This window comes from Delphinapterus leucas, chromosome X, assembly GCF_059928025.1.
Source record: "Delphinapterus leucas isolate spDelLeu-1000000601 "Yukka" chromosome X, BTC_Dleu_Yukka2, whole genome shotgun sequence".
NCBI lineage: Eukaryota > Metazoa > Chordata > Mammalia > Artiodactyla > Monodontidae > Delphinapterus > Delphinapterus leucas.
Genome location: NC_143150.1, coordinates 30,483,382 through 30,500,295, shown reverse-complemented (window position 1 = coordinate 30,500,295; position 16,914 = coordinate 30,483,382). Strand labels below are relative to the sequence as shown.

Here is a 16,914-nt window from a genome sequence, read left to right as displayed (position 1 = left end):
GTGATCCAGCAGGAGCTGGCCCGGTTGGTGGTTCCCCATCAGGCCATGTGTCTGAGTCTTCGTGGGCACATGTTGAGAGGCAGACTCGTAGGTGTCGATTTCAGAGCTACTGCACCAGTGTCTCTGGGGGGGGTGCAGTGGCCTGTTGTCTGTGTTTAAGGGCCTCCGGTGATTCTGATGCACACACAGGAGTGTTTGAACATCACTGGGCTAGATTACTCTTGCCTCTCCACTGCTCCCTCCTCCTCCCAGCTGGGCCTGCCATGCAGATCCTCTGGGGGCTTTGCAAATATGTGAGATGTTCACGGGGGTCTTGCAGAGATTTTCCTACCATTCCTTTGGAGAGCTGGGTCCACTTTTACCACCCTTCCCCATACTGCCAGCAAGACACCTGGAGAGATTGTTTGGAGTGGAGAGCATGAAAGAAAGAAAGAAAAGTGTGAGGTATAACTATCACTGACAATGTTAAGGTACTAGAGAACTTCATTACCCAAATTAGAATGTGTAGAAGGTCAATTTTAATCGTAGCCCTTAGGCTAACCTGTGCACCAGATAATGGGATTCAGCCCACAGCACCAGATGCATTTTAGTATTTTTTATCAGCCTCAACTTGATGTCTCCTTGCCTTCCTGCGGGGGAACCACATGGTGAAATTTGACCAACCTTTCTGTGTTCTGCTTCAATGCTGTGAGATGCATGTCCTTTGCTCTTCCTGACAGCTTAAATAAGAACGTGCCTATTTTCGTGTGTACCATGGCATATCCCACGGTTCCTTGTCCCCTGCACATCTTTGAGCCTTGTTACCGTCTGATGATTCGTAGATGCATTGAGACAGGCACACGACAGTTTGGCATGTGCCTTGGAGATCCTGTCAAAAGGTAAGTGAGGAGCTATGCAAGTAAAGGGAGGTTGGGTGGAAAGGGTTTTTTGTTTTACTTTGGGGCCCTCCCAGGAGCATTTGTAAGGATCAGGGTCCCTCTGGCCCCTAGTTTACCGTGTGAGAGGCTGCCTGTTTAAAGGAACCCCAGGATCAACCTTTTGTTAAACAGGTGGTATATAGTCTAAAACGTGTTTTATAGGAGTGTGGTCCCTGGAGTCAAACTGCCTGGGTTCATATTCTGGCTCCATCCTTGGAGCAAGTTTGACTTCGGGCAAGTTACTGAACCTCGGGTGACTCAGTTTCCTTATCTGTAAAGTGGGTACAATAATAGTGCCTACCTCGTTGGGTTTGTTGGGAGGATTGGTGAGTTAATAATGCACATAAAGTACTGAGCACAGTACAATAAATGGTAGCAGTTACACATTAAAATTTTTTCTCATACAGGCACTGCCTGTGGTGTTATTGCAGCTATAGACCCTGGGACAGGCAAGAAGGCGGAAGTCCCTCAAGGCCCAGCATGGGGTTATAAAAATGGGGGGAGGTGCGCAGGCCAGGGAAACAGCTCATCAAGAATTTACTTTCTTGAGTCCATTCCCCATAAACAGGTTTGCGGAATATGGCTGCATCCTAGAGATCAGAAATGTTCAATTCTTTGCTGATGGCCGCTCAGTGGTCGACAGCATAGGCAAGAGGCGCTTCAAGGTCCTCCATCAGGGCCAGCGGGATGGTTACAACACAGCTGACATCGAATACATTGAAGACCAAAAGGTGAGGGTGGCCAGTGCCACGAATCCTGAAGCCAAGCTAGCCCTGTAGCTTGGCAGACCAAGATGATTGCAAAAGGATTTCTGGGCATGGATGGGGGCCCTGGGATTTCTCACCGATTTGCTGCTGCCACATTGAGTGCTGCCAGGTTGCTGTTCGATTGTGGAATGGCAGTGATTGCGCCCCTTGTCTGGGCTTTCCCTGCTTAGTTGCTGATTTATATTCATGCATAAGAGATGCCAAGCCAGGCCAACCCTGGGGCCCATTCAGCATAGGAGTTAGGTCTCTGCCAGGGATGCCAAGATCTGGAGCTGGATCTATACATACGTATTTTATTTTTTGCTTTATTTATATTTTAAACCTTTTTCTTTTGAGATAATTGTAGATTCACATGCACATGTCTGTTTTTAAATGTGCAGCCTGGCCAAGAGCCCTTCCCAATAATGCATCATCCCATAAGGCAGAAAGATGACATGTCCAGTTAATCCTTGGCTTTCTGAACTAACGGGTAGAAGGAGAGGTAAATGATCCCATAAGCGTTTATATTTACATTCACTGCATAGTACAAGATTAATAAACATTTGCTCAACGAATAAATGTATTTGACTTGGAAGATAAAGTTACATACGGAGACACAGACACTGCTCCCTCTTCCCGGGAGCAGCGGGAAAGCAGATGTTTAAAAAATGAAAAGGAGAGAGGCGTGAACAAACACAACCTAGTTTAACAGCACGCCTCCACTCAGGCCAGTTAGCATCACTGGTTTTCTATATGTCTGGCTGTTTCAGCTCATTTGCCCAGCTGAACCTTTCTGTGTCCTCCACCCTCAGCAATATTTACACACAGTCCATCCTCTGGTTGAGGAGCCTTTCACGTACTACACAGGAGAAAGCCAAGAAGGGCAGGTCTTCCCGTAGGATGACAGGATGGATGCTCAAATAGGCAGGTGTCAAAAGGGGCTCTAGGCATGAGGGAGAAGGTACAGAATGCTTCACTTCCACTTTGATACTTTCAGGTTCAAGGAGAGGATTGTGCTGAGCTCATGGGATTACATAACTGTGTCTATGAGCAAGCGTCATCATGGTTTCATTCACTCAAATCATCTCTGAAGAATCGGATACTCAATCATTTTGGTCCAATGCCAGAGAAAGATGCTGATCCCCAGGTATATAAAAATGTCTCTTTGTAATCAGTCACCCCCACCAGATGAGAGAGCCTAGGGTTTGTGATTAGATGCATGTGTGGTTTCCACCCAGCAAATTTAGCGTAGAGAGGAAGATGGATCCGAATCGGTCTTGTTTGGCCGGGCAGTAGGCATCATGGGTAAGAACAAAAGGACCCCAAATCAGAACTGGAGGAACTAAAGTAAAGCAGTAGGAACTTGGATCCAAGATAGGTTTTAAGAGATTAGTTAAGTGAGAGGATGGGAACACAGGCACCATCAACAGAAGAACCTTTAATTGTGAGTCCAGATTCCCACCATGATGATGTGTTAGGGTGACAGGATTCACAAAAGGCCAGGCTTAAGAGAAGGGTACCTAGGGAGCTGAGACCAAAGGCTGCCACTTCCTGGAGGCTTCATAACTCTCTCCCTGATTGCTGCAGGAGCAAGGAGTGAGGAGCTAGGGCCAGCCGCCTTACAGGCTTCCAACTGCAGGATCACAGAAACCTTTCACCCCCAGGTCCCTCCACGCTTAGCCCTGCAGGTCCAGACCCCTGCCATTGTCCTCATCAGGGATGAACAAGTTTTCCTGAGACAACTGACCCAATCCTTAAATTTACCCTTGGCTGAGTTATACTAGAAAAGAGTTCATTAGATTCTACTGGATCAGTCTATTTCCCGGAGGGACAGGTCCATTTGAGAGATCAAGCTGCAGATCTGAAGCTCTCCAGGAAAGTGGAGGTAGTTAAGTTTCACCAAGCTTTGTTTGCCTGGTGTACATCGGGGAATACTCTCTCTAGGACAAGGCTGGAGATATCTTAGTCAAATATTTTCCCACCATCACCTTTCCACATTCTGACCTGGTTCCTACATAATCGCCTCCATAACTTCCTTGATTCTTTCCCTGTACTCATTCCTGACTTTATCACAATAGTAAAATAGAATATGTATATTCTGACTTCCATGCCAAAAAACTGGTCCTACTTACCTCTCTAGCTGTGTGACCTCGGCTAAGTCCTTTCCCCTTTCTGACTTTTTCGCCCATTTCTGAAATGAGGGAGGTAGACAAGGAGGTCTCTAAAGTCCCTTCTTCCTCTTGCGTTCCGAGGCTGTAAAACACCAGTCTGTTCCCTAATGCACTGCACTGTCTTGTTTTCTCCGGGCCACAGAGGTGGCTCCTTTTCCCACCCCCATTCAAAGGCATCGTGAATGTTGGAGGGAGAAAGGCCATTGCTTCCAGATGATCCAGCTCCTGGCTCTGGGCCACTGTGACTCAGGACTACGGCAGAGCTCTGAGAAACCTCATGGTCAAGCTGAATGTTCCCCTTCACCTTCTGGAAAGCATTCTCCCCTAGTCAGGCAGAAGATAGCGATCAGCAATGGTAACAGCATCTTCCACAAGACAAAACACAGGTGCCACCGTGTGATTCATAAGGGCTCGGTGACACAGAAAGCCGAAATCTTGGGTTTCATTTCACTTCTTATTAGGACTGTTGCTTTGGCGGCAGCAGCAGCAGAAAAAATAAAACCCATCCAGTTTGATCGAGTCAATGCTGTAGCCCCAGTGGTCCCATTAATAAGAATGTTCTAAGCCTCCGCAGGAGGTTTCTTAGGAACCACCACGTGTATTCACATCAGCTTAAACATCTTTGTTAACGATCCTGGGAAATACAGTTCAGGATATGGCAATCTAACGTTCAGAACTCATCATAGGAGGGATAACACGTTACAGACTGCGGTGAGGGACAAAAAGAATCCAAATGCAGCTAGAGGCACAGAGAAGCAAAGAGGCAGTGAAGGTTGTGGGAGAATCAGGTGACCAGTTTGGAAGCAAACAATCCCGCGTGTAGAATGTGGTTCTCTGCAGTCCTAAAGCCAACCTTCTGAAGGGTGTGGGCAGAAAGCTCATTTGGGGCTTAGTAGGAAATTAAGTCACCAATGTCTGCAATGTGTACCTGGGACGCTGCTGACAAACAGAATTTTGGTGCAGGATCACTGTAGGATAGGAAAGCTCTTTATTAGAGGAAACCTGGGATGGAATATATTTCTATGTGACTGTGTTTTCCAATTGGAATTTTTGCGAAGTGGGATTGCTGTGCTTTGGGGCTGTGAATCATAGGCTCTGGTTTTAGGGGAGAAGCTAGCCGTGGCCCCGTTTAGTGAGCTGGCATATGTGGACTCTGTTGCCTTCAGCCAGAAACAGGGAAATGGAGGTAAGAGACATGCAAAGCCTAAGGGGTCATGAGAACTGAAGACCCATATGCTCTATGCCTCAGGCCAAAGGGCCTAAACAGAATCTAAGAGGTGGAAGAGGCTGAGTAGCTGTCTCTCAGTATCCGTGGGGGTTTGGTTCTAGGAGGCCCCATGGATACCAAAACCCCTTCTATAAAATTATGTAGTGCAATGAGTACGGTCAGCCCTCTGCATCTACAGGTTTCACATCTACAGATTCAACCAACCAGTTTTGATCCGTAGTTGGTTGAATCCATGGATATGGAGGGCCGACTGTAGTAGACAGTTCAGCTTGTAAAATCACACTGGCTAGAAGGCGTGGTGTATTTGTTAGGAAATTGATGTGTTTGCTTTAACCACTACCCAAAATAACTGTAGCTTAAACTAGATAGAGAGTGTAAGTCATAGAGATGGAGGGCTGGGGCATCCCTGTTCCGTGAGATCATTCGGACCCAGGCTCCTTCCTGACAAAGCCCTTTGAGTGTTGCCCTCATCCTCCTGATTGAAAAAGGCTGATCATCAGCATGTCTGTGTTCTAGCTAGGGGAAGGGGAGAGAAAGAGGAAAGTGAGGGCGCATGCCCCCTTCCCAGAGCATGGCCTAGAAGTTACACTTATCACTGCCTTTTACATCTCCTTAGCCAGGACTTTGTCTTATGGCCTCACCTAGCTGCAAGGGAGGCTGAGAAACGTAGCCTTCCCACCCCCACCCCCTGGGTGGCTGTATGCCCAGCTAAGATAAAGGGAAATAGAGATGGGGGGTAATTAGCAGTCCCTGCCACACACGGAAGCAGTTTTCCACCTGGGATGTTTCCTGGCAACTTTGGAAGCCTACAGGCTAGGATCACTTGCACAGGAATAAGACGAACCCATTGCATTTCTCTTGCAGATCAACCCCAATGGCCCGGCCTGGTGCTGGTGGACATTAGCGGTTCTTCCGTTGGAAAGCCGAGCTCAGCTCCCGTTCCTAGCCATGAGGTCCCTAAAGGATAGACTGAACGGTATTCGGCGAGTCCTGGCCTTTATATCCCGAAACCAAAACTAGTGAGTGGATTGCTGAGAAGGAGCTCCCATGCTCCCCTCCCCACCGTGGGGGAGTCATCTTGTAAATATACCTAATCGCAATAACATCTTAGAAGGGAGTATCAAACAGAGGCATTAGCCTGCTATTGATCAGAAGGAAATTAAGTGGAAAGACCAAAAGAATGTGACCTGTTTGAAACTTTCTTTCTTAAGATGCTTCTTGACATGCTGCACAGCTACATGCACAGCAGAGGTTGTGTCTACGAGCCCAGAAGAAAAAAAATTTTCTCAAAGTTTAAAGTGATCTTGTGTTAATTTTCTGTCTTTCATAGACGAATGACTGTGTGGTTGAAATGTGATGCCCAGTTACTAATCATGTTGCTGCATTATTTCACTGACTTTTGAGGTGTCATTCCAAATGGTTCATACTTTATATAGCAGTGTGTAAAATAGCGTTCATACTTTCTTCTGTGTTAATAATTTATTTTCTGCGCTACCGTGTCCTTCTTTGCTACATGTATGTTTGTAACGATTCAAGTGGGCATCACTGAAAACTACTGCTTTATTTATTGATGTGGTTTACCATGTACCTAGGGGGAAGTAACAATACTAGAAATGTGCAATTTCTGCTTTAACGGTTTTTGCTACATTTGATCCCAGTTCTTGAACCATCTTTGTATCTATCCCATTGGATGCTTAAAAGAAGTTCAGAATCATGCCAAGATCATCTATCCTTACAGATTCTATTCTGCTTTCAGTTTGAATCCAACAATATAAAATACTTAAGGGATTTGGCATAGGTTGTGGAATAAGCCAGGGTACAATAAAAGTAATCCATTTTCTATGTGTCATACAGAGCCAGGATGAAGGAATTATTTTCCTGGAATCAAGAGAGGAATTAGAGGAGTGTCTTCTATTACAATCTCTTGTAGGCATTTATTTCAGCAATCTAATTACATCTTAATTTCTCCCCAGGGCAGTTAGTAATGGGACTTTCAGGCAGGATAATATTTAACCCTTCAGAGGTAATGGTTTTCAGTCTGGCGTGTCACAGCCATGCCCAGCTAGCCTCCATACCTCACCTCTTCCCAGGGTTCTGAGGATCAGGGCCTGGCTAGCGTGTGTGCAAACACTTGATGAAGGACGGTTCATTATTAAAAGTGTAAAGAAGCCAGGAAAGAGGGTAGAACCCTTTAAGAAACCCTCAAACTATCTTTTTGGCTTTTAAATCTTTTCAAAGGAAGCAATTAATCCATGATTTTATCTAAACACGGTCTTTCCTCCTCACTGAGATGGGCCAAAGATTTCAATACAGGGGAAGAATAGTGGTAAAGGGGGTAAGAGTGAGGTCTTGTTTAGCTTGCTTAGTGCCAGTTTGATTTCTTTAGTGCCAGGACAACCTGAAAACAGGAGTGTTATAATGACAGAGTGAAAAGATTAGGACAGCGAAGAAGTGAATCGTGTTGTTCCTACCTTCACGCAAATTATTCTCCCCCCATGTGACTCTGGACAGCTGCAGTGCGAGACTCACACACAGCCCATCCACTCTGTTCCCGCTAGAGGTTAATGCCTCAAGTAATCAGTCTGACTTCTTCCATCACCACCTGTGGCCAGAAACAGAAAAGGGAGAATGAGATGATCCAGGCAACAAAAAAGAGATTCATGTAAGCAGAAACCAAATAACCTTTTCTGCACTTTCTTAATGAACACCGTGTTGTCAGAACATTATGTTACCAGGTTTGATGTTTGGAGCCCAACTGGGCTGGTAAAGAATGGAAGCATAGGCGTGGTTACTGCCTAAGCAAACTCTACAAGGCTCAGGTAGGAGGAAATGAAAGGCTCCCTCTCCCACCTGGTGCCCAACCATGTGGTCATAACACAGTCCTAGGACAGTAATTTCCTACTGTCTAGTGTAAATGCAAGAAAGAAAAGGGTCATAAGTGTCTTGGATTGCTAGATGTGTTACTTTTGTGATTTCACTTTTTCTGAGCACCAGTTTGTCAACTAGCAAGTGGTGGGGATAAATACTGCATGTAGGGTTCTTATAACATTACATGAGGTAATATATATACATCACTTAGCATAGTGCCTAGCACATAGGAGTCATTCAACAAATAGTAGCTATGATTAGATTATTCATAGTTACAGAATATCATCGGGGACTACATTGGCGTAAAACCCTGCCTTTACACACAATACCCATTTCCAATTCCTTTAACCTTGGTTGGGGGAATCCACACCTCTGATTTTCAGACCATAACTTGATGAAATATTTACATGTAATGCCTTTGGGGGTCAAGTCTGTTTGGGAAAATGAAAAGACTGGAAAACAAATTAGGGTCAGAGATAAGGGAGAATCCCATACCAGCAAATTTTTCCTCTTTCAAGAGGGCTAAAAATTAGTGTTGTTTGGAGGTCTAGAATTTCTGATATAACGAAAGCCTTAAGTTCTAGCTCCATTAGAATAACCATCTCATCACTTCCTGCTCTCCAAAATGTATAAAATTCTACATCATAGAATATTTCACGTTGATAAGAGAGGACCTAACTCCAGCAAATGTAGCTTGGCTAGGCAGAATTGCACTTTTCTCTCAGTAGCCTGGATACACATTTGGACTGTTTTACATGTTTTACAGCAAGCTTTTGTTTCAGTAGTGGTGGGAGGCAAAGTACAAGGCTAAGCCTTGGCTTTCTTTGATATGTACTTGAATGGGGTAATCAATTGGACATGACTATTTCACTGCTTGTAAATTTATTTTGCTGCAAAGCTTGGGAATAAAGAGTATATACAGGAAAAACATAAAGTTAAATGTAGGCCAGAAGGACAAGACTTCCCCCTTGGTAGTTAGTGCCATTTATTCAGCTAATTTTCCTGTTTATTGTGATTTACCTAGTCTTTTCCTAGTAGGTTATTTTCTGTGTGTGTGTGTGTGTGTGTGTGTGTGTGTGTGTATATAGGTGTGTGTGTGTGTATGTATATAGATGTGTGTGTGTGTGTATATATATATATATATATATATATATGAGTGTTTGTGTATATATGTACATGTGTGTATATATATTAGGTACCAAGCAGACATTATGCCTTTCTGCTTCGTACTGTACTATTGCTGCTAGCTAATAACCAGCAAAATGTAGAAAATGAAAAATGATAAAACTAATTTTCTGTAGACAACTTGGAGAAAAGAGTGCTTGCTCCTTACTCAGTGGGGTAGAGAACTGACTGTGTCAACAGTTTGCCTTTTCTGAAGGCCGACTGCTTCTAGCCCCTTGCTGCTGCAGCATGCTGGGACTCATGGAATCACTGCACATGTGGCCCTTCCAGTTCTGCCTGTGGAGCCGGACTGGGCTCAGATAGTCCCCTGTGGCTGGCTGTTGGAGCAGTGGAGCTCTGAGGCTGGTTCACAGCACTCAGAAGTCTCTTACTGTCAATAGATCGCATACTGTTGATAGACTGGAACCCGCTGGGGGCTGTGTTTCCCCTCACCAACTCCATTTCCAAGATGGGAGTTTTATTCAGGGACTCATTCCTTGAGTTCCCAACATGTTGACTTTGCATCCATTTCTGTTTCGTAAGGCAGAATCATAGCAGAGATATGTAATCGAGATGCAAATAGAAGGCAGCCCAAATAAGGGAAAAGGACAGATTTTCAGCCCATTCTTGGGCTTGAGGAATGAGGTTTTGATTTGATAGAAGACAGTTCTGAGAAGCAGCCAGCTGCATGGGCTGCAATTTGTGGCCTTTCCTGAGTGCAGAAAGAAGGAAAAGGAGCCAAGTAAAATGTACACGTTTGGTTCCTCTTAGAATGATAGCTCCCGCTGTTCCGACTATTTAATAATCTGGATTATGCACATCCAGAGGTGAAATGAAGACATTTTCCTTTACAAATGGGTATTTTCAAATGAGCTAAATTAACCTTGAGAGAGAAGTGCCTGTAATCTCTGTTCCTGGTGTCATTTTCAAGCTTTTGCTTCGTGACTGTGTTAGCCATTTAAAGTTTACAAAGCAACACTGTAGCTTATGCATCATTTTAAAACTTGCTTGACATTTATCTATAGTCAAAGCAAAAATAATAAACAACAACAAAATCAAAGGAGAGCAAATAGTTCAATGTGGCATCGTAAGCTTATTAGATAAACTAGTTCCGTCATTTTATGCAGCTCTCAGTAATGCCAGGATTAAAATATCCAGCAAGCCATTTAAACAGTGGCAAATGTGTCTTTGTGTTTGTAATTCCAGTTGTTTGTTAAGCAGCCATTTTACTCTTGCACTGTAATGAGCTGAAAGGGGAATTAAGATAATGCTTTTTTTTTCTTCCCATATTGCTATTCAACTACCTCTATATGCTTGATGTCTCTTTAGGGTCTTCTTTACTCTAAATCTGTACAAAAGAAGTTTCAGCTCATCTATGTTGTAATAACAATGTGATATAGACAGTCTCTGTGAAAGCTTGTTGTTCATTAAAAAATGTTTCCTGTTGTCTCACTTTGTATCTAACACAACTCTACCCATACTTTAGGGCAAGAATTGCCCAAATAACTTCAGTTTTTTTTTTTTTTTTTACGTGGGCCTCTCACTGCTGTGGCCTCTCCCGTTGCGGAGCACAGGCTCCGGACGCGCAGGCTCAGCGGCCATGGCTCACGGGCCCAGCCGCTCCGCGGCATGTGGGATCTTCCCGGACCGGGACACGAACCCGTGTCCCCTGCATCGGCAGGCAGAGTCTCAACCACTGTGCCACCAGGGAAGCCCAGTATCTTTTTGATGGAAGCTGAATAGAAAGGAAAGGGATCAGAACATCTATTTTGTTCTTGTTCCTATTGGTTGTAATACATTTGACCAGGAGATCTTCCAAGGAAATAGACCTGCACTCAGAAAGCAAGCTCTTATGTATGTGACAGTGAGGCAGGTGTGAACTGATTAAACTAATTGTTTAAAAATGCACCAGAAAAGCTTGTTGTTACTAATTATATTGAACCTTTTTGCTAATAATCTGCCCCTACTTTATTTGTCAATCCATTCATATATTGAGTTTGCTTAAAGCAGAGCGCACTACCTACTCTGTTTTCTTTGGCATGATAAAATGTTCATGAAAGCAAATTACACGTTTTATTTCAATTAAATGGTTTCTCAACAATAGGCTAAAGCTAAGGCCCACAGCATGAACCCTTTGACAGGAAAATTGGTAAAATTGACTAGGGCAATGAGCAATGTCGACTGAGCTGACTGTGACACGAGAGCTTCAGCAACATCTCACCTCCTTTACAGTACAGATGTTAGTCTCGTGCCATTGAGGACTTTACACAGGTTCTATTTTACCACTGAAGAAAAAAAGACATAGGAGTAAAACAATTTTTAAAAAAAACAAAATGATAGAACACTCCACTTGGGCCTGACCTTGTTCTTTGTAACAGGATCTTTCGGGTAGTTGAGAAAAATCAGAGCTCCTGCCAACCAGGGCCCAGAGGGGATGCTTGGCTCTGTTGGACTTCGCCCTTCTGTGCCTCGTCTGCTACCGTCTGGTTCTCATGAGATAGAGCACACGCTGGCCAAAGGCACAATCTTCCCTCCGAGGCAGTTCTTCTGCCCAGAATGCCTGCCTAATCCTTTCTGGAGAACTGGATTGGATCATTGAAAAAGAAGGTCTTGTTTGAGCAAAGCCAAAGCCAACACTTGCTGCTTCCTCTCCTCTGGGATCCACCCTTTGAGTTCTCCAGGGCCAAAGATGCCTCCCTAGAAGGAACTCCCAGTCTCAAAATAAGATAGGAGCAAGAGAAGGGAAGGACAAATGCCCTAAATCCACAGGCTCTCAGATGTTTAAACATTTCCTTCCCCTCTTATGTTTTATGAGTTCTTAACTCCAGGAGGGGCTGAGGTGGGATGATGGGAAGGGGATGGTGTCAATACTTTCCATATTGGCTTCTTCCAGGCAATGCAGAAGCTTCCCAGCCAGACTTGTCCATGGTCAGCCCCGTGCAGAGCCATGCCTTGGTCAAGGCAGAAGAGCGGAGGCCCCAAGGAGCCCTGCTTCTGGATCTCGGAGCCCACCTCTCCCACCCTTCGTAGTTTTCTGCCGATTTCCCCATTTCAACTGATCCTCCCATTGACTGGCCACCCATGTTTACTGTCCACTTATACACATGTATTAGCCAGTGTCATTGTTGCATTAGAAAGCCCTGAAAAACCCTTTCCTCTGCTTATTGAAGTGTTGCCCTCTAGCCCTCCTGCAGAACACCACCTACCTCCCAGTAAGGCAATATCAACAATTTCTGGATACCACAAGGGCAATGAAATTAAGTCCCCAAATAGCTTACTTAACAGAAGTCCAGTTTCGCTATAAAAATCTTGCTTCTCTTGGATATTAGAGGTGCGTTACGGAAATACTCAGCACGGTCTCGGGAACAGGGGAGATCACTGCCCCCTTTGACCCATCAGGACGCCCATTGCCACACCTGGCGTGCAACTACATTCTCAGGACCACGTACTCCTCCTGCAAGCCCGTGAGCACTTTCGTAAGAGGACCAGGGAGGAGGGCTAGGGAAGCATGAAGTGCACAAATGGAGTTAAGCTCTTCAGTTCCGGCAGTCTACAGGGATGAGTTCCAACTGGTGGGAGGGAAGGAGGGAGGGAAAGAAGGGTGTGGAAATGGTTAATCATGACAAATGAAGTGACTTCCTTTTCACCGCCTTCTAGACAGAACTTCAGGCATCCTCTTCTCATGGTGACTGGATTTGATCTTCCATCCTGATTGGGGATGCCACTTATGTCCAAACCAAGACTGCAGTCATGTCTTCAGGAAGCAATGACTGTCACGTTCTTAAACCCTTAGGCTTTCAAAGACCCTGCTAAGATGCACTGGGTGTCTCCTGCATGCCACGCTCTTTTCTAGGTTTTTAAATATTTAGCTTCTTGTGGGATCCTCCCTATGACCTAGGAAGTAGATCTCTAGTTCCATGTTATAGGGGAGTAAACTGCAGCACATTACTTACCTAGGGTCATACAGACTAAAACCTGGGCAGTGTGATTCCAGAGCCCACACCCTTAACCAGTATTATGAGCTGCCCACCATGCGGTGCTACGGACCCAGGAGAACAACTCAGCTGGTGGATACTCGGTTGGGGAACCTGCAGTAAGGGGGACAGCAAAAGAGCAGTTCCCACTTACCAAATGTGAGCAATGTGCTGGGTGCTGTGCTTCACATTATCTTGTTGGTCCTGAGGTAGGTGCTGTTATCACCCATCATTTACAGAGGAGGAGGATGCGGTTCGGAAAAATAAAGCAACTTGTTGAAGGCCACGCAGCTGGGAGGCAGGGAGGCTGGGCTTGGGATCCAGGCTGTCTCACTCCACAGTCGTTAGACTGCGTCTCATGAAGCCCACCACTCTCACTTCTCGGGCCTTGGGTTTGCTGTATTCCCACCACTGCCTCCCCACCCCCACCAACAGACATTTATCTACCTGAACAGGAAGACCAGAAGCAAGAGATTTCAAGGTTGGTTCGTAGGTCCAGTAATCCCATCGAGTGACTGGTCCACTTCCATCTTTCCTGAATGATTTTAAAGCCTCATTATTAATGAAACAGCTTCACAAAGAAAAGAAGGCTGTCTACCTAATCTTTCCCACTGGGGGCCAGATGCCTGAAGCAGGGGGGTTTGTTGGCCATCAGCAATACAGGGCTATAAATCCACAGATGAAGGGGTTTTTAAAGTAGAATAAGGTACTTTGAATTCTCCCTAGAACAGGTTGTGACATCTTACTGGTTCCCTCATTAATTATGAATTAAATAAAATCTTTGACGTGTGTTCAAAAATAAGTGGAAAAGGGGGGTCTTCTGATGCTCACCTCTACTTCAAAGTTCAGATGGGAGGGTGTTCACCAGAGGCCTTTCTGCCTATAGGAACTGGCAGCAAAATAGAGGCTCAGCGACAGTGGTAATTCCTAGTCCAGGCCCTGAAGGGCGTAGCACCTCCAACTCATTCACTTGTTAATGGAACAAGTATTTACAGGACACATTATATGCTAGGCACTGGGCTACAGAGAAGAACACAACATGTCTGTTTCCTTGAGAGGCTCACAGCCTAGGGAAGAAAACACAGAGCATCATACAGAGCATTACTTTCCTCAAAGGAAAGTCACCTAATCTTGCTTGGGGAGGTATTCAGGGAAGGCTTCCTGGAGGAGATGGTGCAGAAGCTGAATCCTGAAGGACGAGAAATTTTCCAGATGAAAGGGTGGAGGGGTTGAAGAACATTCCAGGCGGAAGAAACACATGAAAAAGTCTAGTGGTCCATCAGCCAATCGTGTGGAATATTGTGAGCAGTTCAGCCCGGCAGAGCACAGGGTTCAAGGCACGGTGGTTCCTGACAGGGAAGCAGGGCCCAGTGCCTCACACTTGTGTTTTATCCTGATTGAAACCACGAGCTGCTCTCTTGCAGGGCTAGCGTGTGAGAGCCCAGCCTGCCAGCCAAGTCAGGGTTTGTGGGGTAACCGCCACGGGAGTCCTCTCGGCACAGCCTGACTCCTGCTGCTGAGCCCAGGAGCCCCATTAGGGTTTGGACGAGAGAAAGAGAAGTGAGGGTTTGTGGGTTGGACATGCTTTGCGGAGTGATTGGAACCTTCAGAAGTGGGGAGGCCAGGGTGGAGTGGGGAAAGAAAGGAGTTGGCAGGGCTGGAGTGGAGGGTTGTGATTTATAAGACCTGAAGGCTTTGGGACAATGGGCCCAGATGAATCTCTTCACCTTGATCAACCAAACATAAGCCAGGGCCCTGGCTGTGGGCCGCTGGAGCTGGCTCACAAAAGCCAACTGTTAAGATTTCAGAAATTTTACAAGGCGGTTGTTAAACACGGCCATTATTTTAAAACGAGTCGTATAAACTTACAATTAAATACATTACGTTAAAAACAAAGTAATGGATACTCAAAGTTTATCACTTCCTAATTGTACTACTTTTCATTCTCATCAGTGACGGTAGCACACTGGAAATTAGGGGCCCTCTCCCAGGGAGCCGTTTGCTACATTTTTACCAGCACAGCACCGGCTCTGGGTCTTTTTCCTTTCTCCAACTCTCAGCTCACCCCCAATGCCAATAGCTGTTTTCAGGAAAATGCAATCCTGAAAACTAATTCATGTGGACATGCAAAGTTCTAGGAGTCCAGATTTCTGGTTTGGGCTCTTAGATAATTTATTCGTGCTTTAACAGAGTCTTCTGGGGACGCCAAGATGGTGTGATCGACAAGACATTTTCAGACCAACCTTTTCAGCGGCTGTTGAAATGGACGTAATAGACAACAATCCCCTCTATGCTTTTGTTTGAGGTCATCCCTCCACACTCACCCCCTTCAAACCACAAGCCTGAAACTATTCCCCCGGCCTAGGATTTCTGTGGAATTAAGCAGCTGAATCCTCATCATTCATCCCACTAAGGTCATGACAAAATGGACTGACAGGTCCTCAGCCCAGGAGATCCCAGCTAGAGAGATTCACTTTTACCACCACTACACAAGGGTAAATAATAATAACAGTAGCAGAAGCAGGTAATATATATTGAGTGCTTACTATGTACCAGGCAGTGCACTTTAGTGCTCACAAGAGTTCTGGAAGGCAAATACCATTACCATCCCCATTTTATAGAAGAGGAAACTGAGGCTCAGAGAGGTTAAGGAACCTGCTCAAAGGCACAGAGCAATCAAGCTGTGGAGGGAGATAGGAATCCAGGCAGTCTGCTTCCAGAGTGCTGCTTTCTCACCATGGCAGGGAGATTTCTCCCATCAAAGGTGTCCTCATGGCTCCTCCCCTGGCTTGGCTGGGACTCATCCTCTCCTCTCTCTGACCAGCTTATTCTCTCTCCCTGCCCACTACAGGATGGCACACCTAGGGGCTTAGATGTATGGCTGAACTTGACCATTAAGTGAGAAAATCACAGAAGCTGAGAAAGTCCCAGACCACTTCCATTTTATGATCCTTCCAATGTATTAAAACAAACAAAAATATGAGGAAATGCCAAAGATAAGGTTACAAAATTTGTGGTAACACATTCACATATTTAATTACAGAGCAGTTTAATACAGCATGACTTTACTGTTCACAAGATAAATCCAGTATTTATATAAAAATTAATTTGTGTTGCACTATATGTAGTGTCGTCTGAAAATGGGACACAAGCTTTAAGTCGTATGACGAATGGTGTCTTTGTCCAGACCTATCAGTGAAACTCTGTGAATGTATGAAAAATAGCCTCGTTGTGAGATAACCTCGAACCCTGAAGTCGGTCGTGAATGTAAGGCCTTGATCAAATGACTTTCCTAGCTGCCCCGGCCATGTTTTGCCCTGACCTGACATAAGGCTTCTGGCAGCAGAGGGCCTCTCACAAGTACTGTCAATTTCATCCTCGGTTTCACAGCTCTGACCCGCACTGTAGTTTCCAGAGGGACTGCACGAGCTTGAAAACCCTTCCAGGCTGAAACAACCTTGTCCCGACTTTTTTGGTCATTCAAGCAGATCGTTTAACCTTATTTCGTCATTCTTTTGTTGTAACTTTTAAAAATTAACGTATAGTTGATTTACAGTATTGTGTTAGTTTCTGGTGTACAGCAAAGTGATTCAGCTATATATATATATTTTTTTTCTTTTTCATTGTAGTTTACGACAAGTCGTTGAATATAGTTTCCTGTGCTATACAGTAGGACCTTGTTGTTTCATCATTCTTTATATTGCTGTATCTTGCTAGTTATCACCTTTATTGTGTCACACACAAATGCAGAACTTTATGTATCTGCTCTCTAGAAAAAGGCATACACACTATTTTGAATACACTTTGCATATATACAGTTTACAGACCTCCTCGGAATCAATGAAG

The 16,914-nt window shown here is 44.9% G+C and overlaps 1 protein-coding gene across 5 annotated transcripts in view; it reads left to right on the top strand.

Annotated features, from left to right (window-relative positions):
* The window catches only part of LONRF3 (LON peptidase N-terminal domain and ring finger 3), a 38,076-nt gene extending 25,863 nt beyond the window's left edge, over positions 1 to 12,213 (top strand). For 2 of the 5 annotated variants that reach the window (XM_022562942.2, XM_022562945.2), the window contains 4 exons: positions 720 to 878; positions 1,486 to 1,648; positions 2,661 to 2,810; positions 5,927 to 11,158. In XM_022562942.2, the coding sequence (XP_022418650.1) occupies positions 720 to 878; positions 1,486 to 1,648; positions 2,661 to 2,810; positions 5,927 to 6,082 (628 nt within the window). In that variant the 3' untranslated portion in view covers positions 6,083 to 11,158. The other 3 variants (XM_022562940.2, XM_022562944.2, XM_089904141.1) reach the window with 3 other exon arrangements.
* Positions 12,214 to 16,914: the final 4,701 nt, after the last annotated feature.